The sequence below is a fragment of the Drosophila tropicalis genome, unplaced genomic scaffold, assembly GCF_018151085.1.
Source record: "Drosophila tropicalis isolate 14030-0801.00 unplaced genomic scaffold, ASM1815108v1 contig_158, whole genome shotgun sequence".
NCBI classification, from domain to species: Eukaryota; Metazoa; Arthropoda; class Insecta; order Diptera; family Drosophilidae; genus Drosophila; species Drosophila tropicalis.
In genome coordinates, this window is record NW_027172602.1 from 3,671,390 (window position 1) to 3,687,981 (window position 16,592).

A 16,592-nucleotide genomic window follows, 5' to 3' on the forward strand; every position below is an offset into this window, starting at 1 on the left:
CATTTTGACTTTATTAAATAAAATTTACCTTCTTTTAGAACTCGTGTGGAGCGAAAATTGGAATTTGTCGAGCTCTGCTTAATCGACCGGATGTCGTTTCTATTGGCATTGTATGGGACTCGGAACGACCAGCTGCCGATCAAGTGCATGCAGTGCTGAAAGCTATTGGGACCAATCTTCGACTGGCTGATGTATTCCATCAGGTCAGCGAACAACGCTGGGCCCAACAATATCAACACGAACTGGTTGGCATTGTGTCATATTATGGCAAGCATTATACGACCTTCTTTTTTCCATACCAAACTGAAGGTTTGGGTCTACTTCGATGATGCCAATGTCAAGGAGGTGGGACCAAGCTGGGAGGGAGTGGTGGATAAATGCAGTCGTGGCCGTTATCAGCCATTGCTGCTGATTTATGCAGTGCCACAGCCGCCAAGCGCTGCCGCCATGGAGGCGCCCATTGTCTCCTCTCTAACGGCGGCCGCTGCGGTGGTGCGCCGCGCCATTACTCCCAGTCCGGAGAAGCCAACTTTGGGGCATACACGTCGAGCTATTACACCGACTCCGTTGCGGAGTTCACCGGCGAATGATTACCAGAATCTCAGTATCATTCAAAAGGCAATACAAACAAATCCTGGCAATGATGAGACTGATGGCTATATTAGCCGTAAAACGGTGGAGCATGTCCTTAATGCTCAATACCAGAATCTGAGTGTCATTCAGGACAAAATCAACGGAACGGCCGGCTGTGTTAATGGTGGTTCTCTATTGGATCGTAAGCCGCTCATCGATACAGCTCGTCGTCAGCTGCATCATCAGCATTTGCAGTTGCAGCGCAGCCATAGTTCCGAATCCAGTGGAGCTTCCAATGGAAATTCTCCACCAAGTGATGGTCTGACCATGCCTGAGCACTTGAATCAGCCACGGCGTCGGGATTCTGGCAATTGGTCTGGAGATCGGAATAGCGCGAGTTCGGCTAGTTCCACGACATTGGATAATCCATACCTATATATGGTGGCCAAACGCGGAGGCGGAGGAGGAGGAGGAGCCGGTGGCATTGGTGGTGGAAGCATCTCGGCAGTGCCCCAGAGCCCTACGAGGCATGGCATGCCCTATGATGCCGGCTATGATTCATTCTCCCTTAGCTCAACGGACTCATATCCGCCCAAGCATCCACTGAATCCTCAACTGGCTAAGATACCAGAAGCGGCAGGTTCCGGAATGGCACCGCAAGTGGTTTCCAGTGGTCTCCATTTGGCAGGTGATTGCGAGAAACTTTGCCACGAGGCCGATCAATTGCTGGAAAAGTCGCGACTTGTTGAGGAATCACATGATCTGGAAACGGCATTGGTCTTGTGTAACGCTGCCGCTGGCAGGGCACGAGCAGCAATGGACGCTCCGTATAGCAATCCGCATACCATGACCTTTGCTCGCATGAAACACAACACGTGCGTGATGAGGGCCAGAAGTCTTCATCGCCGCATCCTTGTGGAGAAGGGCCCCGAATCAGAGGCCATGCCAGAGCTAAAGCATATGCGGGAGGGCAGCACCAGCAGCGTGAAGCATGTGAGACAGAATAGCAAGGATCGCACCCTGGATCCGCTGAGCAAGGAGCAACATCAATTGCAATTGCATGACCAACAACAGCAGCAACAATTACCGGCGTCCTCAGCCAAGAGCATTGAGATTTATGCCACTTTGCCCAAGCGCAAGAGTCCTTTGAAAACATTGGCCGCTGCATCAGCAGCTGCAGGAGGCACTGATGACTTGGCCATTGCATACGAACAGCAGCAGCAATCCAAGCCCGAGCGTGAGAGTCGTTCGATATTTGGTCGTCGCGATAAGGACAAAGACAAGGAGAAGGATAAGCGGAGTCGCAGTGAAGATCGCCATAAGCTTACCCGGGAGTTTTCTTTAACCGAAACGCTGCTCGTCAATGCCAAGGATACATTAAAGAAGCACAAGGAAGACAAGGATGAGAAGAAGGAAAAGGATAAGAGCGGCAAGAAGCAGCACAAGATACGTCGCAAACTTCTAATGGGAGGTCTGATACGACGCAAGAATCGTTCCATGCCTGATCTAACCGAGGCCGGAGACGATGCAGCGCCCATGAATCAACTGAAGATGACCCTGCCGGCGGCGGGCGGCGCTGGTGTTAATCACAGATCCAAGGATGACAGCTCTCTGGGCTTGGGACAACATCCCGAAATAACAGCCATGAGTGGCTATATCTCCGAGGGCCATTTCGATTATCCAAATGGTGTAACTGGTGGAGCAGGAGCAGGTGGGAAAGAAGCGATTAATGGTCACAATCCGAATCCGAATTTGGAGCGCAGTAAATTGATGCGCAAGAGTTTCCATGGCAGTGGACGGCAATTGACTATGGTCCCGAAAGTTGCTCCTCCACCACCCATGCGTACCAGTTCCACGCTCAGCCAGCAGCAGCAACAACAACAACAGCAATACCATCATGAGGCGAACCTTTCGAATATATCCACTATGAGCTCAAATACTTCAATTAGTGAGGACTCCTATCAGACCATTATCACCACTTGTGCCCAGGTTCACTCCGAGCAGAGTCCATTAAAAGATTTGGGCCTATTAGAGGCACCACACTTGGACTTGCCACCCTATCCAAGCCCTCCGCATTCTGTGTGCCATTCCCGGCAGGCCAGTGAGGATTTCCCACCGCCGCCACCACCGGAAATCGATTTGGAACCCCTCAATCATCAATTGAATCAGCTGCAGGCTTTGGAGGCTGCCGCCAAACAGCAGCAACGCCAGCAATTCGATTCCATTGGCGATGGCATGGGAACCACCAGCATTCTAGCCCAACTGCAACAGCGCCAGCATCTGTTAAAAATGCGCAAGGAGCAAGAGCAGCAGCAACAGGAGCAGCACCAGCAAACCGATCTCATAACAGCTAAGCAAAGAAACTTGGAGGCTAACGTCACGGCGAAAAGTGTTCGAGACTTGGCCAATCGTTTCGAGCAGACTGCCATTATACGTTCGTATAACTCGCAGGAAATGCTCCTTATGCCGCCTCAAGTTCGTACACAGATGAATGGATTACCCACCTGCAATAAGCAATTGGATGAAGATGAAGTGGATTGCCCACCGCCGCCAACAGTGGCGCGTCATCAGCAGCAGCAGCAACAACAACAACAACAACAACTGTTGCCGAAACCCAAATATGAAATGTCTGAATCCCAAATAGCTGAGGAAATACGCGAAGTGGAATTGCTTAACTCCTATGTGAAGCAATCATTCAATCAGAATCCAAATCAATGTCCGCCCAAAAGGGTCAAGAAGAAGAGTGTCTCATTCTGTGATCAAGTTATATTGGTGGCCACCGCCGACAATGATGAAGACGATGATTTCATACCGAATCCGATATTGGAACGTGTTCTAAGGACAGCACAAAATCCCAATGAAAAGGTTGCCACACAAATGGCACAGCAGCCAAATACCCAGCGGTTGCAAGCAGAACCACAACCGCGACCACAACAACAACAACAGCAGCAGCAACAACAAGCAAATGTCTTGCAAGCATTGCAGCAGCAGCATCAACAGCAACCATCACCCATAATGGGTAGACCAATGGCCACTGATATGCAACGTTATGTCCAAAGAATGCAGCATCAGCAGCTTGTTCAACAGCAACAGGAATTGTATCGCCACCAGCAACAGCAACAACAGCAGCAGCAGCAGCAACAACGAACCAGCATGAACGGTTTGGCCCAACAGCAACACATGCAGCTACAACAGCAGCAGCAGCAGCAACACCTACAACAGCAACAACAACAACAGATGGATAGTCCATATCTTAGTATGCCTCGGCTTTTAAATCATAACCAAATGTTGCCCCAAAGCTATTCAGTGCAGCTGCAAAAACACCAGCAGCAGCAGCAACAACAACAACAATTGCAGCAACAGACACAGCAACAGCTTAATCTTGCCTATTTTAGCAATGGTTCAACTACTAATCAAGAGGTGGCAGGCGGAGTAGCAGCCGCAACAACAACAGCAGCAACAACATTGCCGTCACCCTATCAACGAGTGCCCATCCCACATGGTTTTTATCCAACACCAGCAACAGCAGCAGCAGCAGCAGCTCTCAACCAACAGCAACAACATTTGCAACAATTGCAATGCAATGTTGCAGCTAAACCATTGCAAAAGAAGGTCAGTTTTGAGCCAGGTACCAAGGGTGAGGCCACAAATGATGGCCATCAGTTGACACCACCCCCGCCGCCTCCACCTCTGCCATTGCAAACGAAACTGACCATACAAAATGGTCTACCCGAAAGTAATCCAAATAATCCGCCGCCTCCTCTGTCCAACACTGCCATCGCTGCCATACCTACCCGCGTATATAACAATGCCATTGTCAAAGCCTCGGCCAAGGCTGTGGAATGTAATCTATGTCGCAAACGGCATGTGATAGCTCCGGCTGTCTATTGCAATAACTGTGAATATTATTTGCAAATGCTCAATCAAAGGAGATGATGAAGACCGACGACAATGTCGACGACGATGACGATGACGATGACGATGACGATAAATGGAATGACCATTTTGTTGGTCAACCAAGCAACAGTTAATCTCAAAAGCAAGTCTTATACTTATGCTGCCACATTGCCTAGAATGAATTATTAAGGATTGCGTCTTAAATCATTTAGAATCTTAATCTTTAATCCTACCATTAGAGTCTAGATTATAAGCCAAGGGAATTCGCCACGGCCTGTGGGCATTCAGTGCCTTCTATGGTTTAACATGAGAAGTTCCAAAACTGTTCCCACTCTGCCCATCGACAATCTCCATATGTGTACACATGCAATGTGTATGAATTGAATAACTTTTATCTAATATCAATTCAGTTGGATATAATCTCATAAAAGATAATCTCTTTGCTGAATAAGTCGCTTCACATTGAAATACATACATACATTTATTCCTCTTTTTTTTCTACATTTTATGATAAATTATATATATATATTTTTTTTTATATAGAATTTACATGTATTTTTATAACAACTTTAAGATATCTTATTGATCAGAAGTTTGAAACTCAGCCGCTGAGCTTCCTATTTATGGCGAGATGTTGTCGAACGACTCTTGCATAAATCTTAATATTAATTCAACAGCCTTTTTTTAAACTTTGTACTTAATTATAATTATTATTGCATTTAAATGATGTCTTGTATTTTTACTATTTACCAACATATATTATATATTTTTAAACACTGATGTTTTTTTATACAAAACGAAAACGCAAAACAAACACATTTACAAATATAAACAACAAAACAAATGTTTCAAATAAATTATACACTTAAATATAAAAAAAAAATTTAATAGCGTGGCAAGACAATTTTTCGAAAAGTTCCTTTTTTAAGCTTTTCGAAGCGAATGAAAAATTACTCCACTGGTTGGGGAAGTATCCTTTAAATAAACGTGTTCAAAAAAACACTTTTCAAATCATACAATTTCCTAAAAAGTCTATTTTTCTAACTACGCGAAGGACATCAAAAGGACCTGATGTTAGTTAGTCAATGCCGATGAACAAGGTCTTTCATCTGGCGCTTAAAATTTCTCATTGTGAGTAATAAGGACTTTTTTGGACTTGTAATTTCCCAGTCTGCTTCATTAGAAATAAGTGTTGCATACTTATTCGGGCTAAATAAATTATTTATTTGCGCATATCAAGCCGGACATCGAGAAAAGCATGTGAAAAATTATTTTGAAAAATTGAAAATATTGAATCAATTTTAAAAAATTTATAGCTACATTATTTTTTTGCTGATTTTCAAAGATCATGTCTTTATTTTCATATTTGAAAACTTTAAACCAAAATATTCCCTTGAAAAATTGCTTAAATATTTTCAAAATCCCTTAGCTATGCGATTACAAACCTTGGCCAAAATTGGAAATCTTACAAGAATGTTCATAAAGAGAGGTTAACAAACACTGCGTTTTAGCCAAATTTGGGATCCAAAGACTTAAGAAACATTATATACTCTTCAAACGATAAACAACTTACGCTTAGCATATCCATTGAAAATAAAACACATTTTTGATTGGGATTTAAGTAAATTTCTTATTATTCTCAATTTGTTGATTGGCTAAAGTCGCTTACTAAATACATTTTCAACCTGTAATCGGTAGGCAAATAAAACCAATCTTAATTCTTTATATTCCTCAGCCGATTTCCATTAGTCGTAGTTAGCATTAATCAAAGATATATACATAGATTTGAGTTTTTGTAAGTCGGCTCAGGCGTATAACAAAACCAATACAATTCTTTAGAAAATTTGGGGAAACCGCGTATAACGCTTCCACACATTTTCTTGCATTTTCTTTTTTTTTTTTTTTTTTTTTTTTTGTGTATTTTCTTTTTTTATCGCATTGCGTAAAACGTTTAATTGCAAGATTTTTTTTTCTTTTTAATTTGTTAGTATTTGTATACATACTTTTTTTTTTTTTTTTTTTACTTTTTTTAGTAGCTCTTTTTTTTTTTTTTTTTTCTAACAGTATCTAAAAGTTTCTTTTTTTTTAAACTTTCAAATTCCGTTTCCATTTTGGTTCTACGCAATTCGATAATTCTTTTCTTTACATTTCGGAAAACGTTTCAAAAATATTTTTTTTTTTTTTTTTTTTGCTCCATTTTTCGAAATATTTGATTTCAAATATTTTAGTAGATGTGTTATTGTTGTTTGTGTGTGTGTGTGTGAAATATTTATTTCTTTTTTTTTTTTTTTGAATGAATATTGTGAAATTATGAGTATAATGAGTGAAATGACATTCGCCTGAAACGAATCTACACTGGGAAATCTTTCAAAAAATAAAACTGATTTCAAGTTTTGTTGACTAATATTTAAAATCCTGTTCTAGTCTCGAGTTGATGTGAATTATGTTCTAAACTAAACTAAAATTTGATCTAATATGCAAATATCATTTAAAACATTTTTAACTGAAAGCTTACTAACTTTAAATTGAACTATTGAATTTCTTTTGAAAACTCAGCCTATTCTCTCCCTCCTCAAAAGGATGGGCAGACCTTGACAACTTCCAGAAGAATAATGCCAAATAATAATTTTGTATACAAATTTATCCGCACAACAAATGATTTCACCTTCAATTCTGTATTTGGAGAAAAAACGACATGTACCCAGTGCACCCTGTGGTGAGGGACTTTTTGGTTAACCAACTGTTATACACACTGGGACAACTGTTGTTATTTTTCATATACATATGTATCATTGTGACGCTCACTCTTCTAATTCGCTTTGCATTCCTCTGGTCTATAGCCGTCTCGCTTCTTTCCGCTTCGAATGCAAACATTTTCCCAGCTCTTCGTCGGTACGTGTGGGAGTAGGAGCGCCTTACTCGCCCGTTTTCATCTCTTTCGCTTTCGTGTGATGCCACCACACACTGGCACTGTACGATTTGAAGTATGTTTTTACGCTTCATCTCTCAAGTGGTCGTGTCGTGTTGGGTTTTTCTTTTTCCCCGTGTGGCACCAAACAAAAGTCTTTTATTTGCATGCATTTTGGCAGAGCTGCGAAAATTTTTCCATAAAAAGCGTTATAAATACATACATACATAAGTACATATGTATATACAGGCTTCGACCTCGAAATGCAAAGTTAAGTCCCGCCATAGAGCAACAGATACATGCCGAAATTTTCCAGCGCCAAGACTTGTGAGTCATCTCAACAAAAAAATGACACCACAGAAAATTAGGTGCAATTAGTTGGCAGAACTTTTCATTTTCTTCCACATTAACTTTTGTTTATAACTTTTGGAAATTGCCAAGGTCTACCAGCAATTTTTTTTTTTTATTTTTTCAAAAATAATTCACATTTTCACTATAGCTAAAATTAAACGAAAATTCTATCACTGCCTATTCGGGACGTGCCCGCTAGTTGAAATGCTCTTACTCGACTGATAACCGACTCGCTGAAGTTGCAACGAGGAAGACTCGGTTCCAGTCCCGGGTACTCGGCGTCTCTGACCAAGGGGCCTTTTGCCAGGTAGACGCATGCAGATTTGCATCCCCTAATCCGGTTTATTAATATGCCAAGGGTTCTTTATTTTACAGTTTCTCAGACATGCAGCTGTCTACCTGAAAGACTATTTTTCAAGACCTTTTCTTTGCCCTGTCCTTGAAAATTTTCCCAGAAATTGTCTTCAATATACATATGTAGATTAAAAGTATCTAAGGACATATGTAGATATTTTCTTCCTGCTGGCAATGCCGTTTTAAAATACGAGGGCAGTTCAATAAACACACATAGTGGCGTATTTTCCGTTAGAAGAGATATTTTTGTTTGCCTGCAGAGTTGCCAGACATCCCACACAGCCCCAACTGGGGGGCCGCCACACACAATAATAATTTTCTGGCGCTATGGCAACGCCATTCAGAGACTATTTAAATTTAAAAATGGGAACAGTTACTGATTTAAAATAAATAAATCTACATATATTAACAAAAATAGTTACAAAATGTACAAAAGTATAAATAAAATCTTATTACATAAATTCGATAAAAAACATATTCGATCCGCTGAATTAACATTCTGGACACATATATACACAAAACAAATAAAACATATTTGAAATACCCATTAGGCTTCGGAATGATCGTCATCATAGGCATGATTACGATATGCTCCGTATACGGGTTCAGCTCCAGCTGACTTGCGAGGTGTGACCACAGTGTGGTTATGGACTTGTGGCTCTCCTTTAGCCGCATCTTTGTTATGTCCATTGCTTTCGTTCCCAGTGCTCTCAGAGTGATTTGCGTACTGATAGTTGCGAGCCAAGAATAGAAATATCATCATATCCACCAACATTAGAGTGGCAAATAAGGCAAATTCAGCCGATTGCGAATCGACAAATTTAATTTCGGCTATAACCACAACAATCATGTTACCAATGGCCACCGATAGCAGCCAACAGGCTTGCAGCACCGACTTCATGCTAGCCGGTGCCTGGGTAAAGGAAAACTCCAGTCCCGTTACCGAGAACATAATCTCCGCTGCAGTCATGACAACAATTTGTGGCAGTTGCCATAGTATCGAAATCGATCGGGGAGAGACAACTTCAAACATCTTGAATTGCTGTAATCAGAGAAATTAAACAAGAATTCATTATAATTTAAATAAAACATGATTTATCAGTTTTACTTACATAGCCATCTTGAGCATTGCCGCCCAAAAGCAGACTGTATAGGCCTCCAATCTTAGTCTCAAAGTTGGCCACCTTATTTCCATTGATATCCACTTCCCCATAACCTTGGCTGACTTTGTGTAACTCTGAAAAATTGCGCTTATCGAGTGAGCGGGACGATAAACTAGAACCAGGAATCCTGAGTAAAATGGGACCCTCATCTTTGGGTGTGTTAATTAAAATCCTGAGATATGTTGCACTATTTGGACTGTGAATATTTGCCAAGCCATCGGCAAATTCTTCAATGTGATTTTCAATGAAATAATAACTTATAGATTTGCCGGGCTGCAAATGTAATTTACCCTCAATGGGTAAAGAACATTTTTCTCCTGCTTGCGATGACTCCGCCTTGAAGGTGTACTCCTTAGACTCGGGCAAATGTATTGCAAGATCTGACCACATGCCAAGCGGTTCGATTGAATGCTGTTTAGAAGTTCCATTTATATTCATGGTGAATTCATAGCGACAGGGCATGCCATTATATAGCCGCAAATGGACCATGTTGGGCTCTGTGGGGGCTGACAGTGGCGAAGCTTCTTCCATTTTCATTTCCAATCCGGCAGAGAGGAAAAAACCCATTGCTGCTAGCAAGAGACCAATTGTAAGCTTCTGCAGAGGTCGTTTAATGCCTATCAATCTCAGGAGAGGGTAAACGATATAGTCAAACAGCGGAATGAATGCCAGAATAAGCAACGGATTGACCACTTGCATCTGATCGGGTTTAATGTGATATCCCCAGACATCTCCATCCATACGCGTTGCTTGGAATGTCCATCTTGATCCCTGCTGATCGAATAAGGCCCAAAAAATGGGAAATGGTAGATACAACACCAGAATTTTGGCCAAACATTTCGTTTCGTAGACCATTTGGGGTCCCACCGTTGGCTCCGCATAATCCAGGAAATGGGGCAAAGGCTCAACCTTGCGTTGCTTACGCCATCCCTTATAGGCATCCGTAATGCACTGCGATACACCGAAAATCATATTGCCAGCCGCTGGATTACAACGATAACGCCTCTTGCCAGCAATAAAGATCAGCACTGAGACCAACATCAAAATGGCTGGTACTCCAAAGGCCAGCGAGAAGCAATCGTGTTCACCAAAGCAATGGACATCTTCTCGTAATATGGGCGTGACCGTCGTTGAGATCATCGATCCGGCATTAATGGCAAAGTAGAACAGCGAAAAAAACTTGGCCAATTGTGCACTTTGATCGGGTAAAATGAATTGATCCCCACCAAATGCCGAAACGCATGGTTTGATTCCTCCAGTGCCCATGGCTATCAATAAAAGCCCGATAATAGTTACCAATCTGCAAGAAAATCATTATCATTATAATTGATCCCAATGTGTGGAGATGGCTATAAAATATCTATCTCACTTGACGGGCATTCCCTCTAATGGTACTGCTCCAAAGGATACAATCATTGCTCCAATACTGTAAACTATCGATAAATACAATATCGTTTTGTATTTACCCATCCAACCATCTGCAATGAGAGCTCCAACCAGTGGGAATATATAGACGAGCATTGTAAACGTGTGAAATAGCACCGTGGCAGCTTCCTCATTGTAACCGAGCTTATGGGTGAGGTACAACACCAAAATTGCTATAATATAACAAAAATATGAAAAATATTGAGTTTTGAATTTCTGTTTTTTTTTAATTTTTTGGTTTTTTGAATAGTCATTTTGTTGTTATCATTCATACTTACTGCGCATGCCATAATAGTTAAACCTTTCGCAAAACTCATTGCTGATAATGAATGCCACCGACTTGGGATATGGAATAGGTTTCTAAGGGTAAAGGGAAACAGGTAAATGGAATGATCAGACAGTTTTTTTTCTTTAGGTTTCTTCTCATTAGTTTCTGCTTATCGCGAAACGTGTAGAATCAGTCTGTCGAGTGAATTATCAATGCCATAAAAATAACAGAATGCCATATCATTCAGATGACCACCTGAATTTTTGACTTTCACTACAGCCGACCACAAAGAATACCTATTAAAGCATTCAGAATGAATGATACAAGTGAAAATCTAAACAAGGCTTGGCAAATGATTCAAAAATGGTTTGTTATTAATGAAATATATATATAGTTACTATACTATGTTGTTTTTTATTGTTATTATTCAAGATAATAATGGGTATATTCTTTGTTCTCGGATTTTAATGGCACTTCTAAGGGTTTTTTTTTCTCATTGATAAGCCGATTGTTAAGGGTTTTTCTTACCGCCATCGCTTGACAATTATCTGTGCCAATTGCATTGGTCATAGTTGATCAAACTATTCTAAAATATTTGCTTGACAGTGATTTGGATGTAATGATTTCTCTCCCCCGCTTCGTCTTCTGAGCTGTCCGATCTGGTCATGTGCCAGACAACGTTTGGATTCAAACTAAGAACTAGCTTTGAAGCTTGCCATTTTCATACCCAACTGGTAGCTTGTCTTGGCATTGACCAGGGGCGGATTTAGATACAAATATACGAGAGACTATAAAGATAGGGCCATTTGAAATGTCTCTATAACAACGAAAGCTTTGCTTAGCAATTTAGTTAGTTATGGAAGATATTTTAAGAAAAACTATTACTTTTTTAAGATAATAGTCCGCCCTAGTATAAAATACATAAAAAATGAACAAATTATATATGAACAAAATATTGCAAACAAAACAAAAAACAATAATATTCTCCTATAGATCTAATGAGTGAGAGAAAAAGAGAGAGAAGCTGCATTAGAGAACGGTAAAGTGTGAACAAAGTAAACATGGATCGATTGTCTAACATTTGTCTAGACAACCCCTCTACCCTGCCCCAACTGAACCAAGCAACCTGTTGCCTATTTGTATGACAATGGATAAATCGAAATTATTAGTATACGGACGAAGACGAAAACGAAGATCGAGGGACAGGTTTCGGGAGGTCCCCCCCTTCAAAAAAAAAAAAAAAAAAACTTTAAGTTGAAGGTGAATAACACTAACCAATGACCGTCCGCCCGACTCTTTACCAATGGGAAAGTGGGTCAGTTATTAGTTAAGGCTTTTGCGCACACACACACACACACAAAACGATTCCAACCACTATGGCAAGAGACTTGAAAACCTGTAACTAACTATTTGTATATATAAACATTCTATTGGAACAAGTTGATATTCAATATATGCATGTTTATATTTGAAACGTGTTGTTACATGAATCGAGAATAAATGCATTATCTTTTATCTCAAAACTATTGTTAAATTAAGTGATTTAGTCAACTTAATTAGATAATTGATGTAATTAATTTAAACAAAAAACACTTGATTACTTAGCGTATATGAATGATATCATAATTTCATTTAATTTAAAAGGTTTTAAACATCTAATAGATTAAGAGAGAAAGTTCAGTAAAGGGTATTAGAGATCTAACATTGTTGGATGTTGGTTGATGGGCAACAGAAACTTGTTTTTTGTTTTGTTGCAATCAATCATTTCGATAGAGAGAGAGAGAGAGAGAGACCTGAAAAGAATTTGTCCCACATTTTATTCAAGGTCAATGCGCAAAAAATGTTCCACTTGTTCTTTTCTTTCCTTTTGCTTCTCTTCACTTTCGTCCACTTTTACTTCTTACCTGTTCCCGTTTCACTTCATCCATTTCAATGTGAGTCAGCTCCTTTTGCGTCTTACCGTTATCTTTTGCCATATTTGTATGTGTGTGTACTTGAACAATTAGTGTAATGCCATGCACATAACGGTAACTAAATAAGTTACATACAAGACCAAAATAAAAATATATATGCACACTTTGGAATGCCCGAAAATTGCCGAAAATGCACGCACAACAATCACAGAAATTACAAAAATAAAATTAAATCACAAAATTAAAGTTTAAAACAAAAAAAAACAGGTAAAATTGTTTCGCCGGGCAGGTACATAGACGCCCTTGGGGGGGGGAGGGTGTATGAACAACACGATTGCCGGACGATAAATGTTTTTCTCCACAATGCAAGCTGCGCTTTTAAAGCAAGTTTTGACAAGCAAGAACCGAAAGAAACGAAAACCAAATATTGAGAGAAAGAAATTAAATCAAATGGTTTTTTTTTTTTGTCGTAACAACAGAATGCAGCAAGCACGAAAATGAGATTAGTGAACGGAAGAGGAGAAGATGGGCAGGGGAGAGAGGGTGGGCCTTCAACTAAATGAAGCTTTGACTCTCGTTTTTTTGTGGATGATCTCTCTCTCTCTCTTCACACACTCTTACTCTCACCATATTATACATTTGTATGTAGAGAGTGAAGCTTAGACTTAGTTTTACCCAAACCACAAACTTCTGCCTCGACCTCTGCCTCTGCTTTAGCTTCTGCCGCTGCCTCAAGCTGGAGCTTTGACTCTCAAGTTCAATGCTGACTGCACACCCACTCATCAACAAGTCACAAAAATTGTTTAGCTACGACTAAGCCATTCATACACACATACATACATACATACATACTATGAGTGATGTACAGATGTAACTATTTTGAATGATTAATGTGTGGTTTTTTGCACTTGCCAGATTTGCATTGCATTGCATACATATGCCTTGAAATAAGTAAGTTTATTGTAATATAAATACGTATGCATGTATGTATGTAATTGTTTTACTTATCAATAGTTAACTTATCTCCAAAGAATGCTGCAACGTGAACCTTTTGCTCTAATGTTTATAAATACAAGTCTAATGCACTTTTTCATTACATCAATATTTACACAATCTCAATAACTGCAGTTACATAAATTAGATACACACACACACGCACACATACATATGTATGTATAAACTTTCTTTACGTCTTTTCTTCAAAAAGTAAATAATTTTTGATTTCTATTTAAAAGTTTAATAGTGTTATAAATAATAGCAATTTTCTTTCAGTTATCAGTGTTATGAATCAATGAAAAATTTATAGACCTTATTGCTTGGTTTTTCATAATAACACACAGTTAGCAGCCGATTAAAACAATTATCTAACTAGCCATATATATATATACTTACCCTTTTAGTTTGATCAGAAGAACTGCTTTCATAGATCTCAGATTTTGCATCATCATCATCATGATGATGACGATGATCTGTTCCATCTAAACCGCCGTAAAGGCGTCGACGATTATCTCTATTATTATAGTTATCATGACCAACACCATTAAGAAGGGGAATACCAAACACTGCATGAAGTATATTTATTATTATTATTATATAGTGAAAATTAGACACTCTGTTAACTTACATTGATTGTCTATATCGGAGTTATAGCACGACTGTGGAGAGCGAACAGATCGTGGATTGCGTCTGGAATTCGTTAAATGTTGTGACTTCAAACTCAGATACATTGTAATTCTCACAATTATTATTGACAAACTACTCTAAGAGATCATGTACATATGTATACTTATTTGTAGACTAGCACCCAATCATAATTTCAATTCAGAGAGTAAACAAACTATGCACACTCTGTTATCAGTGAAGTTGTCTATATCAAGATAACACATATTGTCAATGGGGCGATGGGCGATGGTCTATGGTCGATTGCAATGACTGACGCAGCAAAATTGACCAAAAATCATCATCATTCTCAATAGACTCGAGTATTGGGTACTTAAGAGCACAATTCATGCATTACTATATATGTTTGTATGTAGGTCTAATGATGTCTGAGCCATGGCCCAATATCAATATCTAAACATTTTCAGTTTTCGGTTTTTTATTTATAGCCCTGTTACCTAAACCTGATGAGGCAAAGTGCGTTTTAGCCTGCCAGCTAATCTATTTTATTTAGGTGTGTGTATGTATGTATGTACATACATACATATCTACATCAGTTTCATCTAATCACTGTGAATTTGTTGTCACCTGATCAACTGATCGGCTAAACGATCTAATTTAGAGGTTAGAAAAACGTAGCGGGAATATCCAGGATTCAATGTAATGAGAAATGTATCAATCAATTGACTTATGAACTCTATACATGTACATCTATATACATATGTATGTATGTATATATATAGTTAATAAATGTATCTTTAACATGCAATCACTTGTAATAGTTTTAATTAAGTGTTACCCAATCTCAATCATATAATCAAGCAATTGCAATAAAAGTGTCAAGTCAAGTTACTCACATTTTTAGTTGTTGTTGTTGCTGTATAGCTTAGCAAATGACAAGTCATAAAAATCGAAAGCACTGAGAAAGAAGAAATGGCATAACCCAAACAACAACAACACCAACTACAGCAATACATATGTTTGTAATCTGTTATTTATCGCTCCAAATGGCAATAACAATGTACCTACATATACCACGACTAACATACATACATATGTACATATATACATGTGTACCTGCTTGTGGACTATATGGTTATAATTATAGGGTAATCATAAATACTATTTGCAGTTATCGACAAATGCGACAACGGCGATTAAGACAATAAAAAGAAATAGAAACAAGAAATGAACCAATCAGCACGATTAGTTTTTTTTTTTTTTGTTGGTTTGTGGGTACTAAGACTAGGCTAGATCGGCTTGTTTAACAGATCGTACGGAGGTCGCATTAAATTTATAAGAAACTTTTAATTTACAATCCCCTAGTAACAGTCGGTAACAGTAGCCATAACCAGGGTCCAATGCTAAGTTTCCGTTAAGCAAACAAAAGTAACTAACTTTCATGTTTTTATCTGCAAGATTAACACAAATAGTTCAAACAATATCTGTGTTTGATACCCTTCTTGGTATATTAGAAAACTATTAGGAAGTTTGTAAAGTGCAGAAAAGAAGACTTCAAACAATGTACGTATATGTATTCTTGATCGGCATTGAGCAGGTGATTCATTATAGACTTGTTCGTCTAAATCTCTCAATGAAACTGAATGAATCCTTATATTTGTTTCATATTACCACTTAGTAGATATGGTTATCTGATTGAGATAGTCTGTTAAAGACATCCTGGGATTGATCCCCATTCTGGGATTTGGATCCTAGATCTATTCCTGCTCATACCTCAACACAATTTTCACACGACCCATTTAAGGTTTTTAGAGTATATTAATATCGTTGATAGCTTCTTTGATATTTTTCATTTTCTGCTTTTTGAGGTGATGATAAGCAAGTTGAGAGGCGAAAACATTTAATAAATGATTGGGCCTGTCGAGAGCGAGTCTCAGACAGAGCGGATGAGATAATTTAGATAGGGATATAGATAGATGTTGATACTAAAAAACACACACACACACACACACACACATACAGAGACAATGATGAGGATGATAGATGATGACGATGATCCGACACATGTATAGACATGCCATAAATTATGGCCGACTAGCTTATTTAGCTCAGCCAGAAAC

At 39.1% G+C, this 16,592-nt stretch overlaps 2 protein-coding genes across 3 annotated transcripts in view; one reads left to right on the forward strand and one right to left on the reverse strand.

Annotated features, from left to right (window-relative positions):
* Positions 1-5,306, forward strand: part of ec (echinus) — a 37,147-nt gene extending 31,841 nt beyond the window's left edge. Inside the window, 2 exon segments of the mRNA XM_068302151.1 lie at positions 39-287; positions 289-5,306. Of these exon segments, the coding sequence (XP_068158252.1) occupies positions 39-287; positions 289-4,509 (4,470 nt within the window). The 3' untranslated portion in view covers positions 4,510-5,306.
* Positions 5,307-8,463: 3,157 nt separating this feature from the next.
* yin lies at positions 8,464-13,319 on the reverse strand. 2 transcript variants are annotated; one of them, XM_068283582.1, is made up of 5 exons: positions 12,844-13,319; positions 10,950-11,031; positions 10,616-10,844; positions 9,196-10,546; positions 8,464-9,125 (listed from the first exon to the last, which is right to left on the reverse strand). In XM_068283582.1, exons 1-5 carry the CDS (start codon positions 12,913-12,915, stop codon positions 8,631-8,633), a joined length of 2,229 nt encoding a protein of 742 aa, XP_068139683.1. In that variant the 5' UTR covers positions 12,916-13,319; the 3' UTR covers positions 8,464-8,630. The 2 variants fall into 2 exon arrangements, with proteins under 2 accessions (XP_068139683.1, XP_068139684.1); XM_068283583.1 differs by lacking the exon at positions 12,844-13,319 and adding an exon at positions 11,468-11,524.
* Positions 13,320-16,592: the final 3,273 nt, after the last annotated feature.

Bases quoted from the DNA above. Each gene is read 5' to 3' on its own strand.
- yin (XM_068283582.1), bottom strand. From the start codon at position 12,915: ATGGCAAAAGATAACGGTAAGACGCAAAAGGAGCTGACTCACATTGAA. The intron at 11,032-12,843 runs GTAAGAAGTAAA...CTTTACCCTTAG, and splicing joins ATGAAGTGAAACGGGAACAG to AAACCTATTCCATATCCCAA. The intron at 10,845-10,949 runs GTAAGTATGAAT...GTTATATTATAG, and splicing joins TAACTATTATGGCATGCGCA to CAATTTTGGTGTTGTACCTC.